This window comes from Odocoileus virginianus, chromosome 16 (assembly GCF_023699985.2).
Source record: "Odocoileus virginianus isolate 20LAN1187 ecotype Illinois chromosome 16, Ovbor_1.2, whole genome shotgun sequence".
Taxonomy (NCBI): domain Eukaryota; kingdom Metazoa; phylum Chordata; class Mammalia; order Artiodactyla; family Cervidae; genus Odocoileus; species Odocoileus virginianus.
In genome coordinates, this window is record NC_069689.1 from 43999333 (window position 1) to 44021855 (window position 22523).

General features: G+C 52.3%; 1 protein-coding gene across 2 annotated transcripts in view; it reads left to right on the plus strand.

Moving 5' to 3' along the window:
• Positions 1–18264, plus strand: part of ADAMTS17 (ADAM metallopeptidase with thrombospondin type 1 motif 17) — a 398742-nt gene extending 380478 nt beyond the window's left edge. For both annotated transcript variants that reach the window (XM_070478143.1, XM_070478144.1), the window contains exons 22-23: positions 14027–14204; positions 15301–18264. In XM_070478143.1, the coding sequence (XP_070334244.1) occupies positions 14027–14204; positions 15301–15467 (345 nt within the window). In that variant the 3' untranslated portion in view covers positions 15468–18264. The remainder of the gene's footprint in view (positions 1–14026; positions 14205–15300) is intronic.
• Positions 18265–22523: the final 4259 nt, after the last annotated feature.

Genomic DNA, 22523 nt, shown 5'->3' on the forward strand with positions numbered 1-22523 from the left:
CTAGTTATTCCTGTATTTGTTCATCTGATATCCTTGCCCCATACCCAAGGTGGATACCATTGTCACCCCGAGAACCAACCACGAGTGTTCTGGAGTCTTCTTCCAAATGCTGTAATATTCCTCCTGTCTGATTTTCTGATGAAAGTTTACAGTGAGAACCTGGAGTGCGTTTGTTCCCTTTTGGTCTCAGTAACTGGAAGCTCCCCATTTGCTTCTATTGATATCCATGCTCAAAGGCCGTACACTAGTGGGAACAGTTTAGAATTGATGACTAACAGTTAAAAAAATGGGAAATTTCACCTGGAAATCTGGATTTGGGCCTTTCTACAAAAACCTGGCAACCTGGCTTCCATCTGCACATGGCCTTCATGACCTGGTGCCCAGGAGGGGCTGTTGTGTCTCCCTAGGTTCCTCCAGCCACTTTGGGCTTTAACTTACCTGTCTGGCCAGGCAGAATAGCGTTGTCTGGACTCCATATGTCCAGGTGTGAATTAGAATAAAGCTGCTGTTATTCGAAGGGTCTTTGTGGTCACATCCTGAATGCAGGCTGTATCGCTAAAGGGCGACTCCTGTGGTCACGGGCATCCCTGGGCAGGAGGAGAGGTGAGGAGGGATCAGCTGGGCCTTGGGGGTCTGGGGCCCCAACCTTGGTTCCTCTGTACAGTGACCCGTCTGCCAGCACCCTCTCCCATGCTGATCCCAGCATAACAGAAGAAGGGGCAGAGGTGCAGAGAGGTTAAGCAACTTGGCCCCAGCTCTCTGACAGAGTCCAGGCTCCTGAGCCCTAGTTCAGAGCTCTATCCACCGGGTGGACACACGGTGGGGTCCCAAATCTCTGTGGTGGGTGCTCTGTGGATGGGCCTTGCCAGAGCTTCTGATCACTCTGGATTTGAGGACCAGGTGGACATTTTGTTCTCCTGAGCGCCATAAGCTCCCTGGTCCTGGGAGCAGCAGAATGTCCAAGGATGGATGTAAGGAATGCCAAGGAGCTCAGCGCAACACTTGGCCCCTCCTTGGCCAAGGACATGGGCACACATTCTGGCAAACTGCCCCCCCACAGAGCCCACTCGCATGGCTTCCAGGGAAGTAGAGTCTTCAGCTGGCCTTCACCTCCCTAGCCAGGCCATGAAGCATAACGCCTCCTGGCCTTCCGGACACTAAGGTATTAGGAGGCTGCAGTGCCTACTTTCTGCCACAGCCAGCTTGATCAGCTGTCTCGGGCGGTGAGAACAAGAGAGACCAAGGGAATGTGCAGGGCCTCTGTGCAGGGCTGGCATCCAGTGGCTTCCGATTGGTGTGCATCCAGCCTCTGGGGCAAGCCCTGGACTGGTGCCAGCCAATCCCTCCCCAGCAGGTCTGGCCAGAGCCAGGGCCCAGGGCAGCCTCGTTCTTCCCAGCTGAGAACTATAGGGACGCTGAGCTGGAAGGTAGCGTGTGTATGTGTGTGCACGTGTATGCACACACTGGAAACAAGGCTTGGTGGGGATGGCAACTGCATAGAACTGAACCAGGAGACCCCCACCCCGACTGTCTGCTCACCCCTGCCCCCTTCTGCAGCTGCCACCACCGAGTGTGCGGGCATACGCCCCCCCCCCACCACCCCATCCCTGCAGAGGAGAAGAGATCCGCCTATTGCTTCCCTGTGTCTGCTCTGGAGACGCGGGAAGGATACGAGTCCCATGGGGCCCTCATTCTCACTCACCAGGTGACCGCACTGATGGAAGCAGATTCCAGACGATGATGGTCCCCTAACATTGTCACTTGTTCAGCCTGGATTTGCTTTCTGATTGATACGTTATTGTTGAAGTGAAATTGTTCAGTCGTGTCCGACTCTGCGACCCCATGGACTGTAGCCTACCAGGTTCCTCAACCCATGGGATATTTCCAGGCAAGAGTACTGGAGTGGGTTGCCATTTCCTTGTCCAGGGGATCGTCCCAACCCAGGGATTAAGCCCAGGTCTCCTGCATTGCACGCAGATGCTTTACCATCTGAGCCATCATACAGTTGGAATCTGATGCACTTTCAATCCAGTCGTTGGGGGTGACCCTCCTCTAGCTGGCATCCAGACCTCCCACATGCCAGACTTTGAAGGCAGCAAACAAGTTGCCCAGCAGGAAAGTAAAAAGAAGCCCGAGCGCTGTTAGACCCCGGTGCATCCAGTGTATCTGGATGCTCTCACATCTTCCGTCCAAGCAGCCTCCTATCACTTGACCCAGAGGTGCTATTGAGAAAGATGAGCCTGTTTCCAGGGAGGTGATGGACAGGCCAGCCCAAAGACAAACTGCAGGTGCCGTCCTGCACTTCCTGAAGTGAGCAGGACCAAGCTTCCCTTCCTCCAGCTGGTAGACTGGGCCTGAGATCTGCACCCAGAGCCTGGCTGAGGCTGGGCAAGCCTGGAGGGCATTCGGGGTCCCTTCCCCTCCCCCATCTTCAGCAAACGGCTGAACCCTAACTGGAGACCTATCCAGAAACCTGCTTCACTTTCCCAGCCCTGCAGAGGGCATGGCTACTGCTGTGCTCTGCCTGCCCTCCTGGGATAGAAGCTGTTGCCAGATCTGTGGGAATCATTGTTTTCTCCCAATAAATGCTGGGCCTACATATTCAGAATGAGGGAGGGGTGGGGCCTGCGGACGAGAGTGCCACTGAAACTGGGGGAGGAGGAAATCACATTTCTTTCTAGAACAGGGTGACTTTTGATCAAAAGTTGAGATGTTACAGTTTCAAACCACAGGCATTAATCACCACCGAAATGATGGGATTAATCACCACTGAAAGAATTAGAAACAAATTACTCTGGAGGGATTATAATAGATGGTGTTTTAATGAAGAGCACTGACTCTTTTAAGAGTATGTTCCCTTTTACCGAAAAGGTCAAAGCGGCCATTGACTTCCCGGTGCCGGTGGAGGTGCCCTGGAAGGGGGCTGGCCTGACTTGAGGCCTTGGGGGAGCCCCAGGTATGCCGCTCCTGCCTGAGCCCCAGCATGTCCCAGAGTCCGTAGGAGACCAAATGAAGCCGTAAAAACACATGTGCCTGCAGCCGCAGAGCCCCGGGAAGAAGTCAGGGAAAGCCTCTCATTCAAACTGGGCCGTGTCGGTGCCTTCCCAGAACAGCAGTAAGATAACCTTCTGCAGTTGTGGGCAGAGGGATGGGAGCTTGAGTTCCATGGCCTTAGAAAGACAGACCTTGTGTCATGAGGGGGCTTGTTCCAGAAAGCTTTTCACCACTTCTGAAGCCTGCACTTCCTGTGCTGGGGCTGACGGCTCCCCCAACCCTCCTAGCGTGGCCTGAGGGGCCAGTGGGGCACCCACTTGCTGGAGGCCTGCAGCCAAGTTCACTGTGATTCAGCCAGCATTTCCTGAGCCCCTGCTGTGCACCGGTCTATGCTGGACACCGAGGGGACAAGATGGACAGTGCCCAGGAGATACAGGAGACAGAGAGCCAGCTACAGATGCTAGGCCACACCGAGTCCCCTGGCAGGTATGAACACAGCCCCTGCCGGGGGGCAGCCCTGAATGGAGTGCTGGTGGAGAGTGGTGCTACTTCTGCTGGGATCACTGACCGTGGTCCTGACACTCACCGGGTCTCTAGAATTTACAAAGCATTTGCACTCAGATTCTCTCATTTGACCATATCCCCATTTTACAGGTGAAGAAACTGAGGCTCAGAGTGGTGATATGAGATTTTTTCGTGAGGTCACATAATTAGAAAATGGCAGGGCTAAGAGTCTGGTCCTTGCCTTCTGGCTCTTGATCCGCCTTTCCTTTAAATGCATAATAATATTAGAGGCTTGGGTTTTATTTTAAAATGGGAAGGAGATGAACTATTACATGCCTCAGGTCTAAGCAGCATAATCATAAGCTCGTTGTAAAGTCAAGTATTTATCCACTCTCTCTCCAACTCACCAATCAAAACCTGCTCTCCCCAGGGCTTTGTATTAGTCATTTACACTGTAGTATAAATCTGTTGTCTCTATAGAAGATCATGCATGTTGTCTCCCCTTATTTGTAAAATAAACAGTTGAGTCCTAACTAAAGGAAACTTGAACATACAAGACCAGGTATGAGAGGCATTGGAGACACCAGGGCCCTTTTCTGGGATGTGTGAAATGGTATAACACAGACAGCCAGCACTCTGCAAGCAGGTGAAAGTGAAAGAGTTAGTTGCTCAGTCATGTGTGACTCTTTGCGACCCTATGGACTATAGCCCACCAGGCTCCTCTGTCCACGGGCTTCTCCAGGCAGGAATACTGGAGCGGGTTGCCATGTCCTCCTCCAGGGGATCTTCTCAACCCAGGGATCAAACTTGAGTCCCTTAACATCTCCTACATTGGCAGGTGGGTTCTTTACCACTAGCACCATCTGGGAAGCCCACAAAAGGTAGTTGCTCAGTCATGTCAGACTTTTGGCAACCCCAGGACTGTAGCCCATAAGGCTCCTCTGTCCATGGAATTCTCCAAGCAAGAATACTGGAGGGGTTAGCCATTCCCTTCTCCAAGGGATCTTCCTGACCCAGGGATCAAACCCAGGTCGCCTGCATTGTAGGCGGATTCTTTACCATCTGAGCCACCAGGGAAGCCCCACAGAGGGATCAGGAAATCCTCTATCTCATATTGCTCTCGGAAGTGTAGGCAGCAGTGAAAGGAGAGTCACCAGCCTTCAGTGCTTTTCTGAGCAGGGCAGGAGGGAGCGAGGTAGATATCCCTTTGGCCTGGAGCATTTTGTCAGGGGGAGCAGAGCTGGCCACTGGGTCATGAAGTTAAAAGAAAAGTCCAGGGCCCACACCTGCTCAGATGAAAGAGAAGAACTTGTTGTAGGGCAGCAGGGTCCCTGGAAATTGCCAGGTGAGGTGCCTGCATGGGGATGAACTGAATGCAGTTGACCCTGTACAATGCTGGTTTGAACTGCAGGGTCCACTTATGCCCAAATATTTTCCAGTAGTAAATATTGCAGTGTCTGTGCTCCAGGTGGCATCCTTGGATGCAGAGGAACTGAGGACTTGGAGGACCAACTGCACATCATGCTTGGAATAACACCCAGTTGTTCAAGGGTCAGCTGTAGTCTGACGGCCTGTGCCTTTGCCCCCTCCGTCCCCCTGCTGTCCTTCATCCACCTTTGTGCTTCCTCAGATCAGCCTCCTTTGTGTGGAATCAGAGGTCAGAAAGTGGGGGTGCCTGCCTCACATGCCAGCCTAGGTTTTAACCATAGACCTGGCCACTGAATCAGAGAAGCTGCCATCTCTAAAGAACACTTCGGTTTTAACACACGCTGTCGGCGACCTCAGAGCAGGGCACCTCTTTAGGACAACACAGGGGCACATCCCTACCCTCCTGATGTCATAACCTTGAACCAGCATCATCCTTTGTCAGATGGCGTTAGGGGTACCCACCTCCTAGGGCATCCACATAAGGCACCTAGGACACTGCCTGGCTTCGGCATTTTTGTCATCATCATCTTCACCACCATTATCCAGGACACCCACGTCTCTCATCTCTGATCTGAATCATGTTTCTTGTACAGGCCTGTAAACTATTTGTGTCTTAGGAGATGAGTTCTTTGAATGTGGTTTGAACCCCATGAAACAGCGCGTGCTCTGACCTGGGGCTCCACGTGATGACAGCGTGTCTTGGGGCAGGAGACAGTTGTGCAGCATTTGCTGGGCACCTAGGCCATCCTCTGTAGGAGGGGTGGACGGCCTTTCTAACCACCGCTGAGGAGCTGGGAGAGCTCTGTCACTGCACTGGGGGCAGCTCCTGCCCCGGGGGAGACAGTGAGCCAGCCCTTGCGGCCCTGGCTCACTCTGTGCTCATGGCGCCCGTCCAGAGCAAGAAGCAAGAGCTCTTGCGACAACCCGTCCTTGCAAGTCATGGGGATCACCTCGGCCTTCTGGGTCCCATAGCATCCCACACAGAACCTGTAGGTCAGCAGGATGCAAATGCAGAGAGGCAGGGGGAACCCAAAGCTAGGGCTGAGGTTAGGATTCAATGATTTAAGGATTTCAAAAACAGTTTGAAAGAAAGTATGAGTTGAAAGGGGAACAGGTGTGTGTGTGTGTGTAAGCATTTCTAGTTTCAAGGCAGGAGCAAAGATGATGGGGATTTTCATCATTGTTTAAACGTGCTGTTTCAGGTTTCAACAGCTTCTGAGGTTTTTATTCAAGTCTGGGGGTAAATCTGTCAAATCTTTTGACATTTTACCATCCCAGGGCCTTTTAGACACAAGCAGAAAATGGAGTTCCTGTAAGGGGATTCCTTCCCCGGCCCCCTCACTGTCCTGCCCTTCAAATGATGGCTCGGTAAGAGCGTGGCATGGGCACACCGTGACGTGGGGGTTCATCCTTGCACTGTTGCACACTCACCCCATCTCCTGCTCACCCCAGAGCCTGTGTCAGGTGCCCCTGCCTGCCCCCCACTCTGTAGGAGCCAGCGCTTGTGTGTGTAATAAACATGTACGTCGCAGTTTCCTCTTCCCCGGATTCTTAAAACTTCCTTTAGCTGATTCTCATAACATCGCTTTGGGATCTGGTGTCGTGTATGGTCTTGATTTCACAACTGGGAGGAGTGGAGAGGAGCTCACCCTGGCGGAGGTGTGGTGGAGTCGGGCCCCTGGTGGTGAAAGGCCTGGTCCTGCCCTGAGGCGAGGAGGGTCCAGGAGGCGTGCCGGCCTCCCAGCAGCAGCTGGGTGGCGGCCTGGGGCTGCATCACAGGAGGACGTGGGTCTCTGTGCCTCGCGCTTCGCCTTCCTGCAGTCAGTGCTGTGCCCTGCAGACCCCATTCCTGCAGTCGGGACACGCTGATTCTGCACCTGCTGTGTTCTGAGCCCCTCCCCGTCCCTAGTGGCCATTAGCATGACGATTAAGGAGGAGTCATGAGAATGGGTATGAGCCTTGCACCTGCCACCAGCAGGCGGGTGGGCAGAGTGGGCCCTGCCACTCTTCTATTGCCAACCCCACCTGCGTCGTTGTCATCACCACCCACAGGATGGGTGGCAGGTCCCCAGGCCTTGTGCATGGTGGGCCGCTGCAGGCACTGCTGGAGACGGGGCCTGGGGGTCTGCACTCCCTCAGGGCATCTGGAAGGAGCTTTCCCTGCCGTTTATTACTGCACCTCTTCTGTCTTGGTTTCCTGAGGCTTGGGGAGCCACATTAAATGTTAATGTCAAGAGTGGCTTGAAAAAACTACCCAACAGTGACAGTGCTTCACACAAAACCAGATCTGGTTTTTTATAGACCTGTTTGCCTAGTTTTTAAAAGCCTAAATAATGGCTTCACAGCGGTGCTTGGGGCTAATTCGATGCTATCAGGAGACACTGCGGTCTCCTTGCTGTTTACTTAAAATAGGGGCTGAGCAGAGTTCGACAGAGGTGAGAGTCATCGTCTGTGCCTGTTACCCTTAATACCACGAGCTCAGGTTACAGGGGGCTGCAGCCCTGCCGCCTCTCTGGAATCACGTGTGTCTTCGGGGCCAAGTCACCCTCTAACTGTGCTCCTGCAAGCCGTGTGGCCGCGCTGCCTGATTATTGCCGAGAGCCAGGCAAAGGTGGATGTGTGCACCTGCTAAGCGGACCAGTGACTTGGGGCACCTTCCCGGGCTCCGGGGACCCCAGGCCTGCTCTCTCTGCTCTTGGCCCTGTGCTTGCTGTTCTTAACAATAGTAGCAGCACTTGTCCATCCCAAACTCCCTGCCAGGCACCTGTTCTAAGCTGTCTTTAACCCTGGAAATCATCCTATAAGGAAGGTTTTATTATCCTCAAGCTACAACTAAAGAAGCCAGGGCTTATATAGGTGAAATAAGTTGCCTGAGGTCACACCACTAGTAAGGGAGGATGCAGCGTGCTGACAGACCTGTCCTGCCTGCACTGACCATCCCTGCTGAAACTCTGGCCAAGGAATGGGTAGGTCTGCGTGGATTTTAGGCCAGGGGCATTTGAGGCACTCCCTTGGCCCAAATGAAAATGCAGCAGGCCTGGAAGGTGGCAGCTGCACCAAAGGGTCCTTGGTGGAATTCTCCACTTTTGTGTTTAATTATGTAGGTGATTCCATCTTGCTTGGAAAGACAGAAAAAAAAACCAGCCCCACAAACTAGGTGACGGCATGGTAAACTTTTGCAGTGGTTTGTCTTCCAGACTTTGATATAGGTACATACACCCCCATAGGTACTGAACAAAAATTGGGTGGTTTGTGTACGGGCTACTCTGTAGCCTGTTTGTCCCCTCACATGACACTCGAAGCAGCCTCTGCGGGCCTGGCTCAGCCTCCGTTCCCAGGAGGCCACGTGAACACCAACGTTCTCAAAGGTGCTTCCAAGTGAGCACATGCCGTTCACAGCCCAGAGCTGTGTGAACGGCAGCCCTCAGGACTGCAGCTAAAATCTTGCATAACCCAAAGTGAAAGTCGCTCAGTTGTGTCCAATTCTTTGCTACCCCATACAGTCCATGGAATTCTCCAGGCCAGAATACTGGAGTTAGTAGCCTTTCCCTTCTCCAGGGGATCTTCCCAACCCAGGGATCGAACCCAGGTCTCCTGCAATGCAGGAGGATTCTTCACCAGCTGAGCCACAAGGGAAGCCCAACAATACTGAAGTGAGTAGGCTATCCCTTCTCCAGTGGATCTTTCTGACCCAGGAATTGAACTGGGGTCTCCTGCATCACAGGCAGATTCTTTACCAACTGAGCTATCAGGGACAGTGTCTGCAGGGTCTCAGCAGACCCCCACAGCAGCTGAGCATCAGCCCCAGCCTCTCACCTGGCCCGGCCCTGCCTCTTGGATGTGCTGGGAAGCCATGAGGACAGATGCTCGAGTCTCTGCAGAACTTTGGAGACAGCCTCTGTGATCTCGTAGGGCAGTTCTTTTTACAGACTGGGAAAAAAATTGGTGACTGAGCTAGAAAAAATAATGAAGAAATGGTGGATCTGGGCAATGACCTGTTTTTCTGATTCCTGGCCCCACATAGAAGCTCCATCCAGTACAACCTCTAATGCATACAGGAAGATGAAATTCAATCCATGGGATGGGGCAGCTGGGGTCCTGTCCCTCCTTTCCCACTCACTATCTGTAACCTTGGGCAAGACTCTGACAGCCGTCTAGCTCAGTGGATGGTTGTAAAATGTTCCACACTGTTGTGGAATCCTACAGGTGAGCCCACAGACAGAACAAGCTGCACATACAGGCTGGGGGCGTCCCAAGTGCTTTGCCCCAGCCCAGCCCCAGAGCATGTTAATAAACAAGACTGAGAACTCTCAGAGGGGAGATTAGTCTTCCAGGTCACCCCAGGCCCTTGAATTTTACAGCGGTCATTGGTCCTTTCACACTAGAGGCCTTGTGAGTTCTGCGTGTGATTTTAGTAGGTCTATAGGATTGAGCCCTTGCCCTGATTGCACATAAATAATAATGACACCTGCAAGAGACATTGGCCTGTAAGTGCCTGGCTGGCAGGGTCTGCACACCTCACAGTCAGGGGGCCATGGAAGCAAGACCAGAGCCCCAGGTTCTTGTCTGTTAGCCTGTGTAGAGTTTCCTGGGGACCCAGAAACCCCACCACGGCCTGCCCACCTTCTCCAGGGCCACGAGGACTCCCCGCTCTTCCTCCTGCCGAGTCTCCCACGGCAGGTGGCGCCGGTGAGCCAAGTCAAGACGCCACGAGGCCCGGCGGCCCGTCCAGTGCACACGTGGCTCCTTCTTCCCCAAGTACCCAGGACTCACAGAAATGAGGCTCCACACACACTTGCTTTCCCAGGGAGCAGGGCTTTTAAAAAACTTATGAGCAATTTAAATATAAAAGTCTTTACTGGTGTAGGTGGACTCAAATGCTTACTTAAAATATGTAACTTAGTCATGTAATTATATGTTCATATTTAAAGTTTATATGTTATGTTTTAATAGAAATACTGCTATTTTCTGTCTTTATCGTATTATAAAGTTGAACCTGATAAAATTGCTATTTCCTGCAGGTTTGAAAACAGGTGAATATAAGCTTTTGTGAAGTGCATCCTAGTATTTGCAGCGTCTGTCTTCTTTATCACTCACTCTACCCTCTGATCCCTTGTTCAGTTTGCCAGTGTGCAGGGCACTGCCATCCCCATCCCCTGAGATGCCTCTTTTGGATGTACTCTTTTCATTGGATGTTCCCTCACAAGGTTGGCATGGCCTTGCTCTGCGTTGGGTACCCTTACTCTGTGTTGGCATGACTTAGAACAGGCAAGGCTTTGCTCTCATTCGTAGCACTTTGCGTTGCGCCGGGACCCTGAACCAGGCTTCCCTGGGGGCTCAGACAATAAAGAGTCTGCCTGCAATGCAGGGGACCTAGGTTCAATCCCTGGGTCGGGAAGATCCCTTGGAGTAGGAAATGGCAGCCCACTCCAGAATTCGTGCCTGGAGAATCCCATGCACAGAGGAGCCTGATGGTCTACATACAGCCCATGGTGTCTCAAAGAATCAGACAGGACTGAGCAACTAAGCATTCAGGACCCTGGGCCATTTCCTTCACTTACCCTGTTGGTGTGGACTTCCAGTCTCTGCAGACAGCCACTTCCCAGATTACTTTTCAAGTGATTTTTAAGCATTTTTACACCACCCTCCCTCATAATTTAATGGATTATGATGTCCTACTTCCAGGAGAAGAAAGCTAAATTTCTTTGCCTCTCTTTTTCTTTTAATCCCCAGCTGATCTTGCTACAAATAATTGAGGGCACCCCTTACCCCTTTCCTGAACTGTGAGAGGTTTTATTGTTACTTAGGCAATTTATTCTTTACCAAGAATAATTTTGAATGAAAGGCTTCACTTCTAGTATTTGCACACACCTATCACCTCTTTAGGTTTCCCAGATAGCACTGGTGATAAAGAACCTGCCTGTCAATGCAGGAGATATAAGAGACGGGTTTGACCCCTGGGTTGGGAAGATTTCCTGGAGGAGGGCATGGCAACTGACTCCAGTATTCTTGCCTGGAAAATCCCATGGACAGAGGAGCCTGGCAGGCTACAGTCCATAGGGTCCCAAAGAGCTAGATATGACTGAAGTGACTTAGCACGCAGCACATCATCTCTATATAAACTTAATATTTGGGACTGCAAGTGGATGTCTGTTCTTGCTTAATTCCACATCTGTGCTAAGTCACTTCATTTATATCTGACTCTTTGCAACCCCACAGAGTGTAGCCGGCTAGGCTCCTCTGTCCATAGGATTCTCCAGGCAAGAATACTGGAGTGGGTTGTGGTTCCCTTCTCCAAGGGATCATCCCAACCAAGGGATCAAACCCAGGCCTTTTAAACATCTCCTGCATTGGCAGGCAGGTTCTTTACCACTAGTGCCACCTAGGTAGCTTAATTACACATATTTGAATACAAATACTTGACTACTTCATTGTAAGAAAACAGAGCCCTGCAGACTACCCAGGACCCAGGGAAGAAATTCAGATGAGTCAGAGGTTCTCAGCTCTGGCTGCTTGTTGGAGTCACCTGGAGAGCTTTGAGAAACACTGATCATGGTGCCTCCTCCAGGGATACTGATGGATCTGAGGCATGGAGATCTTTCCAAGCTCTCCAGGTGATCCCACGCAGCAGATCCCAGCCTGCAGCCTCTCCCTCGGAGATGCCCTCCAGGCAGAAGTCACATGGCTGTGGCACCTGTTTCGGGTATCCAGTCTGTGGGAACATCCTCACGTGACCTCCTCCCTCCACACAGCACCCCTCAAACTTCCCTGTGCTCCTGTACCAACTCCTGAACTCTGGGGCGGAACCCAGGAATGTGCATTTATCATGCACGAGGGATTCTCCAAGATGCCATCATCCCCTGATGGACTTACCAAGAAGATGGACATGAAGCAAGGCGCATAGCCTTGCCTCTCAGGGAGAGTCTATTCTGGTTTGAACGTGCCAGGACCCTCGGCAGAGGAGGTGGGGAAAGGGGGCACTTGTGGTTTTCCTACCTCATTTATGGTTTGAAAAGGCTGTGCCCTGTCAGAGCACTGTGCCCTCTGAGCCTTTCATCCTTCTAAAGTGAAAAAAAAACTTGTGATCTTGCTCGTTAGACTAGAAAGCAGAGGAATTCACCTGGGGTGCAGAAGCTCCTTTGGGACCACAGATGATGGCTGCTTCTCACAGATGAAGGGCTCCGCATCAAGCCTGTGCAGGAGGACTCCTCCCAGGCCCTGGAGAAGGCCCTTCCTCCAGCACAGGCCAGGGTGGGACCGAGGGGAGAAATGGGGAGACACATGATGCAGATAGCGCCTGGCATCCTCACTACGCGTGGCATTCAGAGAGGCCTTGCTCCCCTCTCTCACCCCTAGGTGCCTGTGTCCACCCCAGCTGGGCTGCTGCACCCATGGTCTTTGCTTTATTCAAGTTTTCCAGAGTGCTCTCAGAACCCTGTAAACCAGAGATTGTGTGCACGTTAGTAGACCCCAGATGAAGAGAGTGTGTGTGTGGGCCAGGCTCTCTGGCCGGGAGCTAAATAACTTAATGGAGAGACGGTTGTAGGGGCTCCCAGAAAAGCAAGTGAGGGCAAGGAGCTAGCAAGCAGGATTGGGGGAGGGAATCCTGATGCTGGATACTGGGCAGGTTCCCTGTAAAATACTTTAAAGGAGGAACCAGAAAAAGAGCAGGAGACAGAACACAGTCTTAAAAGGCCTCTCTATGGGAGGGCGGGATGGTCTGCCGAACTACACTGGTTTGATTTTAGCCATCTGCAAATGCTGGAAATGCCAAGAACTAGGGATTGAGTGTCTAAATTGAAACTGTTAGCCCCCGTATTAGTCCATGAGTCCATCATGCAAGAAAGTTTGCACTTCTTCATTTCCTGTATCTTTACTTAATTCTGAGCTCCACCCTTCCAGGCTTGTGGAAATTCAACCCCGTGATTATTGGGTTCCTCCCTACATCCAGGGCTGGGCAAATGTCTGGGATCCTTGTGTGGCACAAAGTGCCAGGGATATCCCTGTGGTCATCAGGTTCAGTCCCTTCCTGGGTACCAGCAGGCCACCCTGCTCACTATCTGGAGAATTTAAAGCCCAGCTGGTTCTCTGGAACAGGAGTGAGAGGGTGGAAGGTAAAGTGCAATGAGCATAAATTAATATTTCAGCAACGTGTCTTAGCCATCTCAGGCTGCTGTAATGAAATACCACAGTCTGGGTGACTTGAATAACAAGACATTTATTTCTCATAGTTCTGGAGGCTAAGTCCGAGATCAAGGCGCTTAGTGTATTGGCTCTTAGTGAGAGGCCACTTCCTGGCTTGCAAACAGGCACCTTCTTGTGTGCCCTCACATGGTGGAAGGAAAGAACCCTGGTCTATCTCCCTCTTGTTATAAGGACCCTGGTCTATCTCCCTCTTGTTATAAGGACCCTGGTCTATCTCCCTCTTGTTATAAGGACCCTGGTCTATCTCCCTCTTGCTATAAGGACCCTGGTCTATCTCCCTCTTGCTATAAGGACCCTGGTCTATCTCCCTCTTGTTATAAGGACCCTGGTCTATCTCCCTCTTGTTATAAGGACCCTGGTCTATCTCCCTCTTGTTATAAGGACACTAATCTTATCATGGGGGCCCCACCCTCATGACCTCATTTAAACCCAATCACCTCCCAAAGGAACTACTTTCAAATACCACCTCACTGGGGATTAGGGCTTCCTGGGTCGCCCACACAGTAAAGAGTCTGCCTGCAGTGGGGGAGACCCGGTTCTCCCTGGGTTGGGAAGATCCCCTGGAGAAGGAAATGGTAAGCCCCTCCAGTTTTCTTGCCTGGAGAATCCCATGGACAGAGGAGCCTGGTGGGCTACAGTCCATGGGGTCGCAAAGAGTCAGACAAAACTGAGCAACTAACACACACAGGGGCATTAAATATTTGGAGGTGGAGGGGACCCAGACATGCAGTCTGTAACATCTTGAAACAGTTTTCCTTCGGGCCACTGGTATGCAGCCAAGCCCTCTTGAACTATGATTATTTCAAGCACTTAGGAATGACATGCAGGGACCAGAGCCAGGAGTGGCATCGTCAAAGCCCCTCAGCCCGAGCTCAGCTCTCCCTGTCTCCGGCAGTGCTCGTCGACCTGTGGGAAGGGCCTGCAGTCCCGCGTGGTGCAGTGCATGCACAAGATCACTGGGCGCCATGGCAACGAGTGCCCTGCCCTCGCCAAGCCAGCCGCCTACAAACAGTGCCACCAGGAAGTCTGCAATGACAAGATCAACGTGAACACCATCACCTCCCCTCGCCTCGGTGAGTGCCTCTGCCGAGCCCCCACTCCTGGGGCTGCTGCACCCCCTGGCCAGGGAGTCCCCACTGGCGGTGGGAATTCTGTAAGCCAGAAAACGTACTCCTTGGGCCTTATGTGAGCTCTGGAGAGGCCAACATGTGTCAGTTCTAGAGAGGATCTGAGGTTTCAGAGATGGAATTTCATTCCTTGTCATGAAAAAGATGCCTCAAACCCTTGAGCCCCTCTCCCAACAAAGGGCAACATGAGAGAATGCTCCTCAAATGTTTTGGGATTCTCTGCATGAAGGAGGCAAAGGGAGGTGCTTACTCAGGAAATGAAGGATCTGGGGGTGTCATTTATGAAATGGTCCTGAAGCTGATGCTCAAGAAGGAAACAGAGGTGTTGACAGATGGGAGTCTTTAATTCAGCAGGAGCTTTGGTGTGAGCAGTCTACTCAGCCCTTTACCTGGCCACGTCCCCAGCCTGTGGTGGCCCCAAAAGAAGAATGTCTAGTGCTGATCTGATGATTCCACTGAAAGAGTTTCTGCTTTTCTGAATAGAAATCCCTCGGGAACAGTTTCCCAACCAGAGCCCCTTTCCCTAATGCTGGGGTGCCACCAACATGAAGGGGTTTCCAGACAAGCTTCACTGGGGGGGAGCGGGGTCTTCAAGCTTGCCGAGGTGTTCGCCAGGCTTTGGCACGCACAGCCCTCCTTGGCGTCCTCCAGAGGCCTTGCTGAGGCAGGACTGTGTCTCTGCATGACCAAGAGCAGGGCGATTCAGGCCACTTGCTTGTGCTGTGACCGTGTGCTTTTGTGGGCCCTTGGATGTCCACTCCCTGCGCCCTTCTGTTTTATAAATGCCAACAGATGGCATCCTCACCTGTAAAATGACTGTGCATGCCGTTTAGCTCAGGAGCAGGGGGGCAGTGCCCTCACACCAAACCCCGAAATGGTCAGGTTGGACTCAGAGTGTCCCTTGTAAAAGCTACGGCCCTGGCAGGGGCGTGGTCCCCCTGGTCTGTGCAGGGTTCCAGCATCCACGTGGGTGAGGGCGGCCGGGAGTGTCATCCGCAGGCACCCATAACCCCTGGGCTTTCTCTCTCCACCATCCCCTCAGCGGCTCTGACCTACAAGTGCACACGGGACCAATGGACAGTGTACTGCAGGGTCATCCGAGAGAAGAACCTCTGCCAGGACATGCGGTGGTACCAGCGCTGCTGCCAGACTTGCAGGGACTTCTATGCGAACAAGATGCGCCAGCCGCCCCCGCCGCCGAGCTCCTGACAGGCGGCCCGGTGGTCCCGCGATGCTCTGACGCGAGGTCTGAGTCCCGACGACACGGCTAGATGAAAGCCCACCTGCCTGAGAGCCTGCCAGGCCTGCGGCCGGGACCCACCGAGGCACACCGCGGCTCACCCTGGAGGCTGTCCCGAGAATCCGACTGCATAGAACTTGAGAGTGGACTTGATGTTTGCTTAATGCTTTTATACTTAATATATTGTTAACAGCCACTGGATGGCTTTCTACGATAAGGAAAAAGATAGGCATGAGTCACAAAGTAATTGTAATTTCTAAGTTCCACGTACCTCAAAGGGAACACCTCTGACAGACGGTCGTCAAGAGAGACGTCACGGGCGCCCCTGTCTTGACTTTTCCTCTGACTTTTGAATTCCTAGTGCTCGATGTACCGCGGGGTGGGGGTGGGGGGCGGGGGGAGGATATCCAAAAAAATGAGATGCTTTCCTTTAAAAACAGGCTTTATTCTGAAAGCCAGTGATGCTCTGGATGGGAGGAGGCTTCTCCGGAGAGGGGGCGCTGCTGGAGCTCCCCCGACACCACCAGGACGCCACGTGGCTCTGTGCCAGGTCAGGGAACATGCTTTCTAGGTCCTGGGTCTCTCCTCGGAGGTCTTGTCCCTGGGAGGGTGAGTTTGTGTGAACCACCAAGGATGCCAGGGCTACGCAGCTCTACACCAGCCACATGGGGGAGAATGTTCCGGTGGTGTCCGGGCTAGAGGACGCAGCTAGTGTTCAGATCTCTGCGGTCCCCCACACAGGGAGACAGCCGCTCCTCAAGGTGCTGTGTGAGGAGGCACGTGCTGGTCTAGCCCTTGGGCTTGCTGCCTGCATCGAGGTGAGCTCAGCGCAGCTTTGTGAGGCTGGGGGTGTTCCCTCTCTGCTCCCGGGGACCTCTGCTCTAGCCAGTACTTCACGAAGCTTTGCCCATTAGAGATGGCTTCACCCTGACCCTGGCCATCTATCTGAAGTTGATTCTTCTTGGAAGCTCTGACTCAGGCTCAGACCTGGTGCTTCACCCTGACATGGGGCAGGTGTCCTCCAGTACCACTCAGCCTGGTGGAGTGCCCCCTGCCCAGGATGGCTGTGTGCCCATCCCGCTCTCCTGTGGTCCAGACCGTGCAGTGTTCATCACTGTGATGCTGTCGTTCCTGACCCACGTTAGTGGGGCAAGGATGACAGAAAAGCCTCAAGAAGGTGTTTGCCTCCTATGGTCACCTTACCCCTCATAGTTGGGCCCTCTCTGAGCCCAGGGAGATGACAGGAGTGTATGAAAGCACAAAAGATGGTAGGACCCTGCCCGCTGGGGAGCTTGGGGAAGGGGACCCGGCATGCTGGGAGGTCTGGTCTGCTGGCCAGCTCAGTGGGTGTTTGATGGGTGCTTCTGTTCAAGGACTTTATCATGAAAAACCCATCCTCTCCTCCTTTATGTCAGAGGGGAATCTTACTTAGGCTAATCTCCGTGGGATCATCTCCAAGTGCTTCTTGATTTATTGGTGCTGTGTTTATGTATCTGTGTTTGTGTTTTTGACGTCACAACTTTGGAGTCAGCTTAAATCAGAAAGAAAGAGACACTCTGCCCTCTCCAGCCTGCCCTGCGGGCTGGCTTTGCTTTCTGATTGTTACTACCCCGAAGGCAGAGAAGTGGTCAGATGGCCGAGCATCTGTTCAGTTCCACTTGAATCTGTGAGAAGTGTTGAGAAAGCTCCTTAGGTGCTCTGTGAAAAGACCCCAGAGGGTGCCAGGCTGGGGCAGCCCACCTGCAGGGTGAGCTCCCGCGGCTGCCCAGAGCCTGTGCAGAACGCTGTCCTCCCTGCTCCGGCTTGGCCGTTAGCAGGCTCCCCCACGGCACTCAAAGCCTTGGGGGAGCTAGGGCTTAGTTTTCTTCCAGTCCCAGATGGGCTGGACTTTGCCACGGATGGATGGAAAGCTCTCAGCCTTGGGGGCTGAGGAGCGGAATCAGGGCTGCCAGCCAAGGAAGTCAGGGCAGCCTTGCTTGCTGCCTGTATGGGAACCACGGGCCCACCCGAGCCGGGCAAGCCTGTGCATGGCCCAGAGGTGAGCCCTTTTCCCGGTGCCTCTCAGTCTCCCCACTGGCCACCCTGGCCGTATCAACTGGACGCCCCTGGCAAGGGCCCCACACCCTCAGAATGCAAGTGATCGATTCAGTTATCGTTAAACATCCCTTTGGTTCCCCAAAGTTCGGGTTTTTCTGAGCTCTTGTAGCTCTCGCTGGCACTGTCGCTCTGAAATTCACCAGCCCACCTTCTGTTCACGGCACAAGCAATGGTTGATCTCGGTGAAGCTGTCATGGCATTCTTGCTCCACTTTGTACAGAAGACAGGGAAACCCTGTCATTGCAACAGCGATGTTTCTTTATTAACAATACCCTGTACTGTCACTCAAGTACTGTACCTTTTTGGTTGCACAAATGTGTTACTAACTACAGACTCTCACAATCGTATGGTGCTATTTCATTGGTGCAAATGAAACCCTCTCAGCTGACCATGGCTTGATATTATTAGAACACAGGGAAAGATCTTCAATGGCAATAATATCATTGCTCTGTTCTCTTTTCTTCATTTCAGAGTCAAATGTATATATTTTCCATTAGTTAACTTACGTACTGTACCCATGGTATTTTTGTTTTACTTTTTGGTGCTGGTTTGAAAGAAAAAAAAAGAACAGAAGACAAACATTGGACACCACTGTAAATGAAAAATTAATCATTTCATTGGAAGTGAGTTGAATATGTTTAATAAAATGTTCTTCCATAACAACGTTAAGCTGTCTGTGAAGTAAAAGACAAAAACCAGTCCTCGAGGGCTGGTGGAGGGAGACTGTGTCCTTTCCTTCTGCTGCAGTCACCCTGCTGGCCTGGGACTTGGCTGCAAGGAACCGCAACCTGCTGACCACAGTTGTGCAGCTGTCAGAGGTCGCTGGTAAAGGCAGCGGGTGGCTGTGTCTCCCTGAGGGAGCGCTAACAATCCACGCAGTCCTGCAGAACCCTGGGTGGAGGCATGAAGGTCTGACAGCTGAGCCGTGAGGCTGAGAGTCTGACACAGAGCAGCCACCTTGCTGGTAGATTCACCCAGGCTCCGTGGGGGCGCAGTGGCCCCTCTGCAAGTGGCCCCGTCGTGCCAGAATGAGTGCCTGCTCCCCAGAGCCTTGCCCTTTCAACCCTTAGCCCCTCTCCTAATCCTGCTGACAGCTCCCCTCCTGCGGGTGTGAGGCAGACCTGGCCCTTCTGACCTCCCAGGCTGGGGGCTCAGCACAGGCACCACACCTTCACAGCAGGGACCTCTGGAGCCCTGCTGGGCCTGACATGGAGCAGGGATGTCGCAGCACCTGCCCCTGGAGGGAACTGGCTCCTCCTGGCGTCAAGGGGAAGAGCTCCCCCAGAGCTTCATTAGACAGAACGCCTCTTTTTAATGTTGGAGCAACACCCAGAAGTTTCACAAAATAAAGACCATTTGTTTAGCCAACAGTTAACTCCCCATAGTTCCCCCGTCACCAAGAAACCTGTAGGTTGCATTAATTCCCACGAACCATCAGCCACCTGCCTCCAGGACCTGTTAGAAGCCTCTCTTTGCCCTGAGAGTTCTGATCTCTCTGGCAGGTTAACTTCTAACAAATCTGATGCTATATAATTTTTTTATAAGCTGCTTAGATTCCAGTCTATTACAATGAAATTGACAAGCAAGCAATCAGCAAGTGTTGGGCGAGCTTCTACTAGGAACCAGCACTTCCTGGAGCCACCGAGAACACAAATGGACCGAAGACCTGCTCTGGTGCCCCCAGTCCCTCAGACCAGCCTGGAGTCCTGGACAACAGAGAACAAGAGAAAGCCGCAGGAACTCTGAGACGGAAAGGTCAGGACTTCCCTTGTGGGTCTATTGATTGCCCTCTGGGCACAGGTTAGAAGGCTTGGCATTGAAATCCTTTCCAGTGGCGCTCACCATCTGCAAGACTTTTGGCAAAAGCCCTTATGTTTCTGCTTCTAGACACAAATCTGCCTGCATCTGAAGCCTCCTTCTCTGACAACTGACCTAGTCCTCATGGAAGGCCAGCCCTCACACCTTCCACTGAGCTCCCATTGCCTCTCTGCACTCCCTCTCTACCTCCAGACTTTCATTCATTCTCCAAACCTCTCCCCTGGCTTTTGCCCCCTGCACTGACGCTATTCTTAACCCCAGCGACCTTCTGGGTGTGACCTGCAGACATCTTCAGCAACCCTCTCCCTTGGGACACCCTCCTCTCCTGACTTCCCCTCCTCTGTTCCCTAGCTCCCCTTCCTCTGGCAGCTCTCTAGATGACAGGATGCTCCAGAGCTCAGTCCTACACCTGCTTCTCTCTCTTTCCTTTCTCCCTGGGTCATGTCACCCACTCAAGGCTTTTGCAACCACTGACATTTTGGTATCTCCCAAATTAACCTCTTCCATCCTGGCCTCTCTCTCAGCCTTCGTATTCATGCGTGCCCTCTGCACACGCACAGTCAATTCCACGGGAAGCCCCGAGGCTGGGATGGCCCCTCAGAGGAGTTCTAGTTTGGAGATTCAGTGGGGATGGCTCATCTCTGCTCCATGTGGCACCATGTGGGGTGGCTCCAAGGACAAGTAGAGCCTGGGACTACCAGAAGGCTCAGGCACTTATAAACTTGGCAGCTGATGCCAGCCTTAAGAGCTTCAGCTAGGACTGCTGACCAGAACACCTATAAGCAGCCTTGCCAAGGGGCTGCTTAGCAACCCCGAAGTATGATGGCAGAGTCTCAGTGGCAAACATCCTGAGTGATGGGGATGCTCATGAGAACTATGTCCCCTCATAGGACAACTCAAAAGTTACACAACCTCACTTCCACCATCCTCACAAAGGCCCACTAACGTTCAAAGGGAAGAGTAAAGAGTTCATCTCTTGCTCAGAGAATGGAAAGGTTCTGGACGAGTGTGTAAGATGAGAAAGATTGTTGTGGCCATTTGAGGGAAGAGTCACACACCCCCCTTATACAAAATGCATTCATCCCTCTGCCATCCTACCCCCAAAGCCTCATCTTATTTCAGCATCATGTTCAGGCTTCCAGTCCAGGATCGCCTCATCCAAGTTAAGTGCAGGTGCAGACCCACCATGGATCCTCAGGTGCAGCTTCTGAAAGTTTCTCTCAACTGTAAGAGCAGTGAACTCAAAAGAGACATTATCTCCACCCAGTTCTCAACACCCAACAGAAAATGGTGGCCTGGGAACACCACTCTAGATGCTCCCTATTTAGAATGGATGGGAAGGGGAAGCATGTTGCAGTCACTGTCCGGGTCAGCCCTAAAGTCCAGCCTGGCTCGCATGGCCAGTCCCATTAGACTCAGCCCTGCTGCTGGGGAATGATTCTCCCTGGGCTGCCTCCAGACCCAAAGAGGCTCACTGCTTGTTGTAATCCACTGTTAATAGAAAGGGAAGCAATGTTCCTTCAAGCGCCCTTTTCCCTGGAGAGGATGTCCTGACATGCCCCAGACCACTGGACTCCTGAAAACTTCACTGATGAATGTCTGCTTGATTCTCCCTGGTGCTTATCTCACACTCTCTAGAGGGCAGATGCTGTACTAAGGCCTCTTCCTCTTTGCCTGGGCTGATTAACTTAATGTCACGGGCACAGTGGGTCACTGTGGATTCTGTGGAAGGTGGATACAGTCCAGTTTGCAGCTGCACTGTATAAGAGTGTGGGAGAGTTAACATAGCCCCAGGGAAGCCTGAGCGTAAGTGGGTCCTGGTGTCTCACACATGAATGTGAACTGGGTCTCCTTTCCAAAAGGATGGGAAAGAGTATGCTCCCCAGCTCAACAGTCTTGTGTACGTCTTGTGTCTGAACCTTGTTAACCCGAACAGCAGTGAGTTTGGAGCTCGTTCTTGCTTTCGATTGTGGTAGTCCACTGTCCTGTGAAGGACCCAACCCCAGACTGACTTACACGGGGATATGACAAGGTCTTTAAGTGTTTAACTGAAATATTCCTTTCTCACCAGGTCACAATATTGTCGTTGACTTCCTGTCTTGCCTGGGGAGTGGGAGGCAGTTTCACAGTATAACCTGTCCTCCCACAACAGTTCTGTCTCCCATAGGCCAAGACCAGGTTTCATCCTTTCCAGGTGTATATTCAGGGACAGAAAATGATCACTGGGTGACCTCAAGGGTCCACTGGGCCCACTGTGAACCACACTCAAACCAGGACTCCATTTATTGCATGAACCCCATCCCCCTTCACTCTAAAAGGGGGACCAGGAGAGCATTCTGGGCCCCAGCAGCAATGTCAACTTGAATCCTGTGTGCAGCAGGTAAATTAATGATTAATCATTCTCAGCATCTTTGTTGTCTTTCTCCAGTGCATCCATTCTGCTCAGCAACAGTCATTGAATTTCTTTGCCTTGTAATGTCTTATTTCCCTGTTTCTCTCAGGTGACCAAGATGTTGCTCCGCCAGTCAATGTTTTAATCATGACCCTTTTTAGATGCCAAGGGCATGGCGTCCTTATAGCTGGCAGGTGATGAAGCTCTAAAATGCCATAGTATTTTAAATTCTTAGGATTTCTGATTCCTGGAACTGTCTTAGTTTGGGTTCTTGGGAACTAAGATGTGTGGAGATGTGTGGGTAGAATGTTCATGGCAGGTGCTCCTGGGCACATGATGGCCTGAGAGAAGCTGGGCTGGGCACGGGGAGATGAGGAAGTCTACTGTGATCATAACGGGCTCAGCTGGTCCCACAGGGAACCTTGAAGTTGAATGGTCCTCCAAAGGTGAAGTAAGGCCTTTGGACTGCACAAAGGGCAGTTCGCCTCTGTTAAGGGTGAGGCCGGGACGGACTCAGCTGTGAGTCAGCCGATGCTGCTGGAAGCTGGGGGTGGGCGGTCTGTAAGGGGCATCAGCATGGCACGCCACAGCGCCCACTGCAGGTCTCAGACCTGGATGCTGCAAAACCAAGCTCCCAGTCTCCTTCCTCTCACACGGCCTTCCTACTCTGGAGGCTTCCCCATCTCGATGTCAGACACTGTCTGTAGGATGAGACACT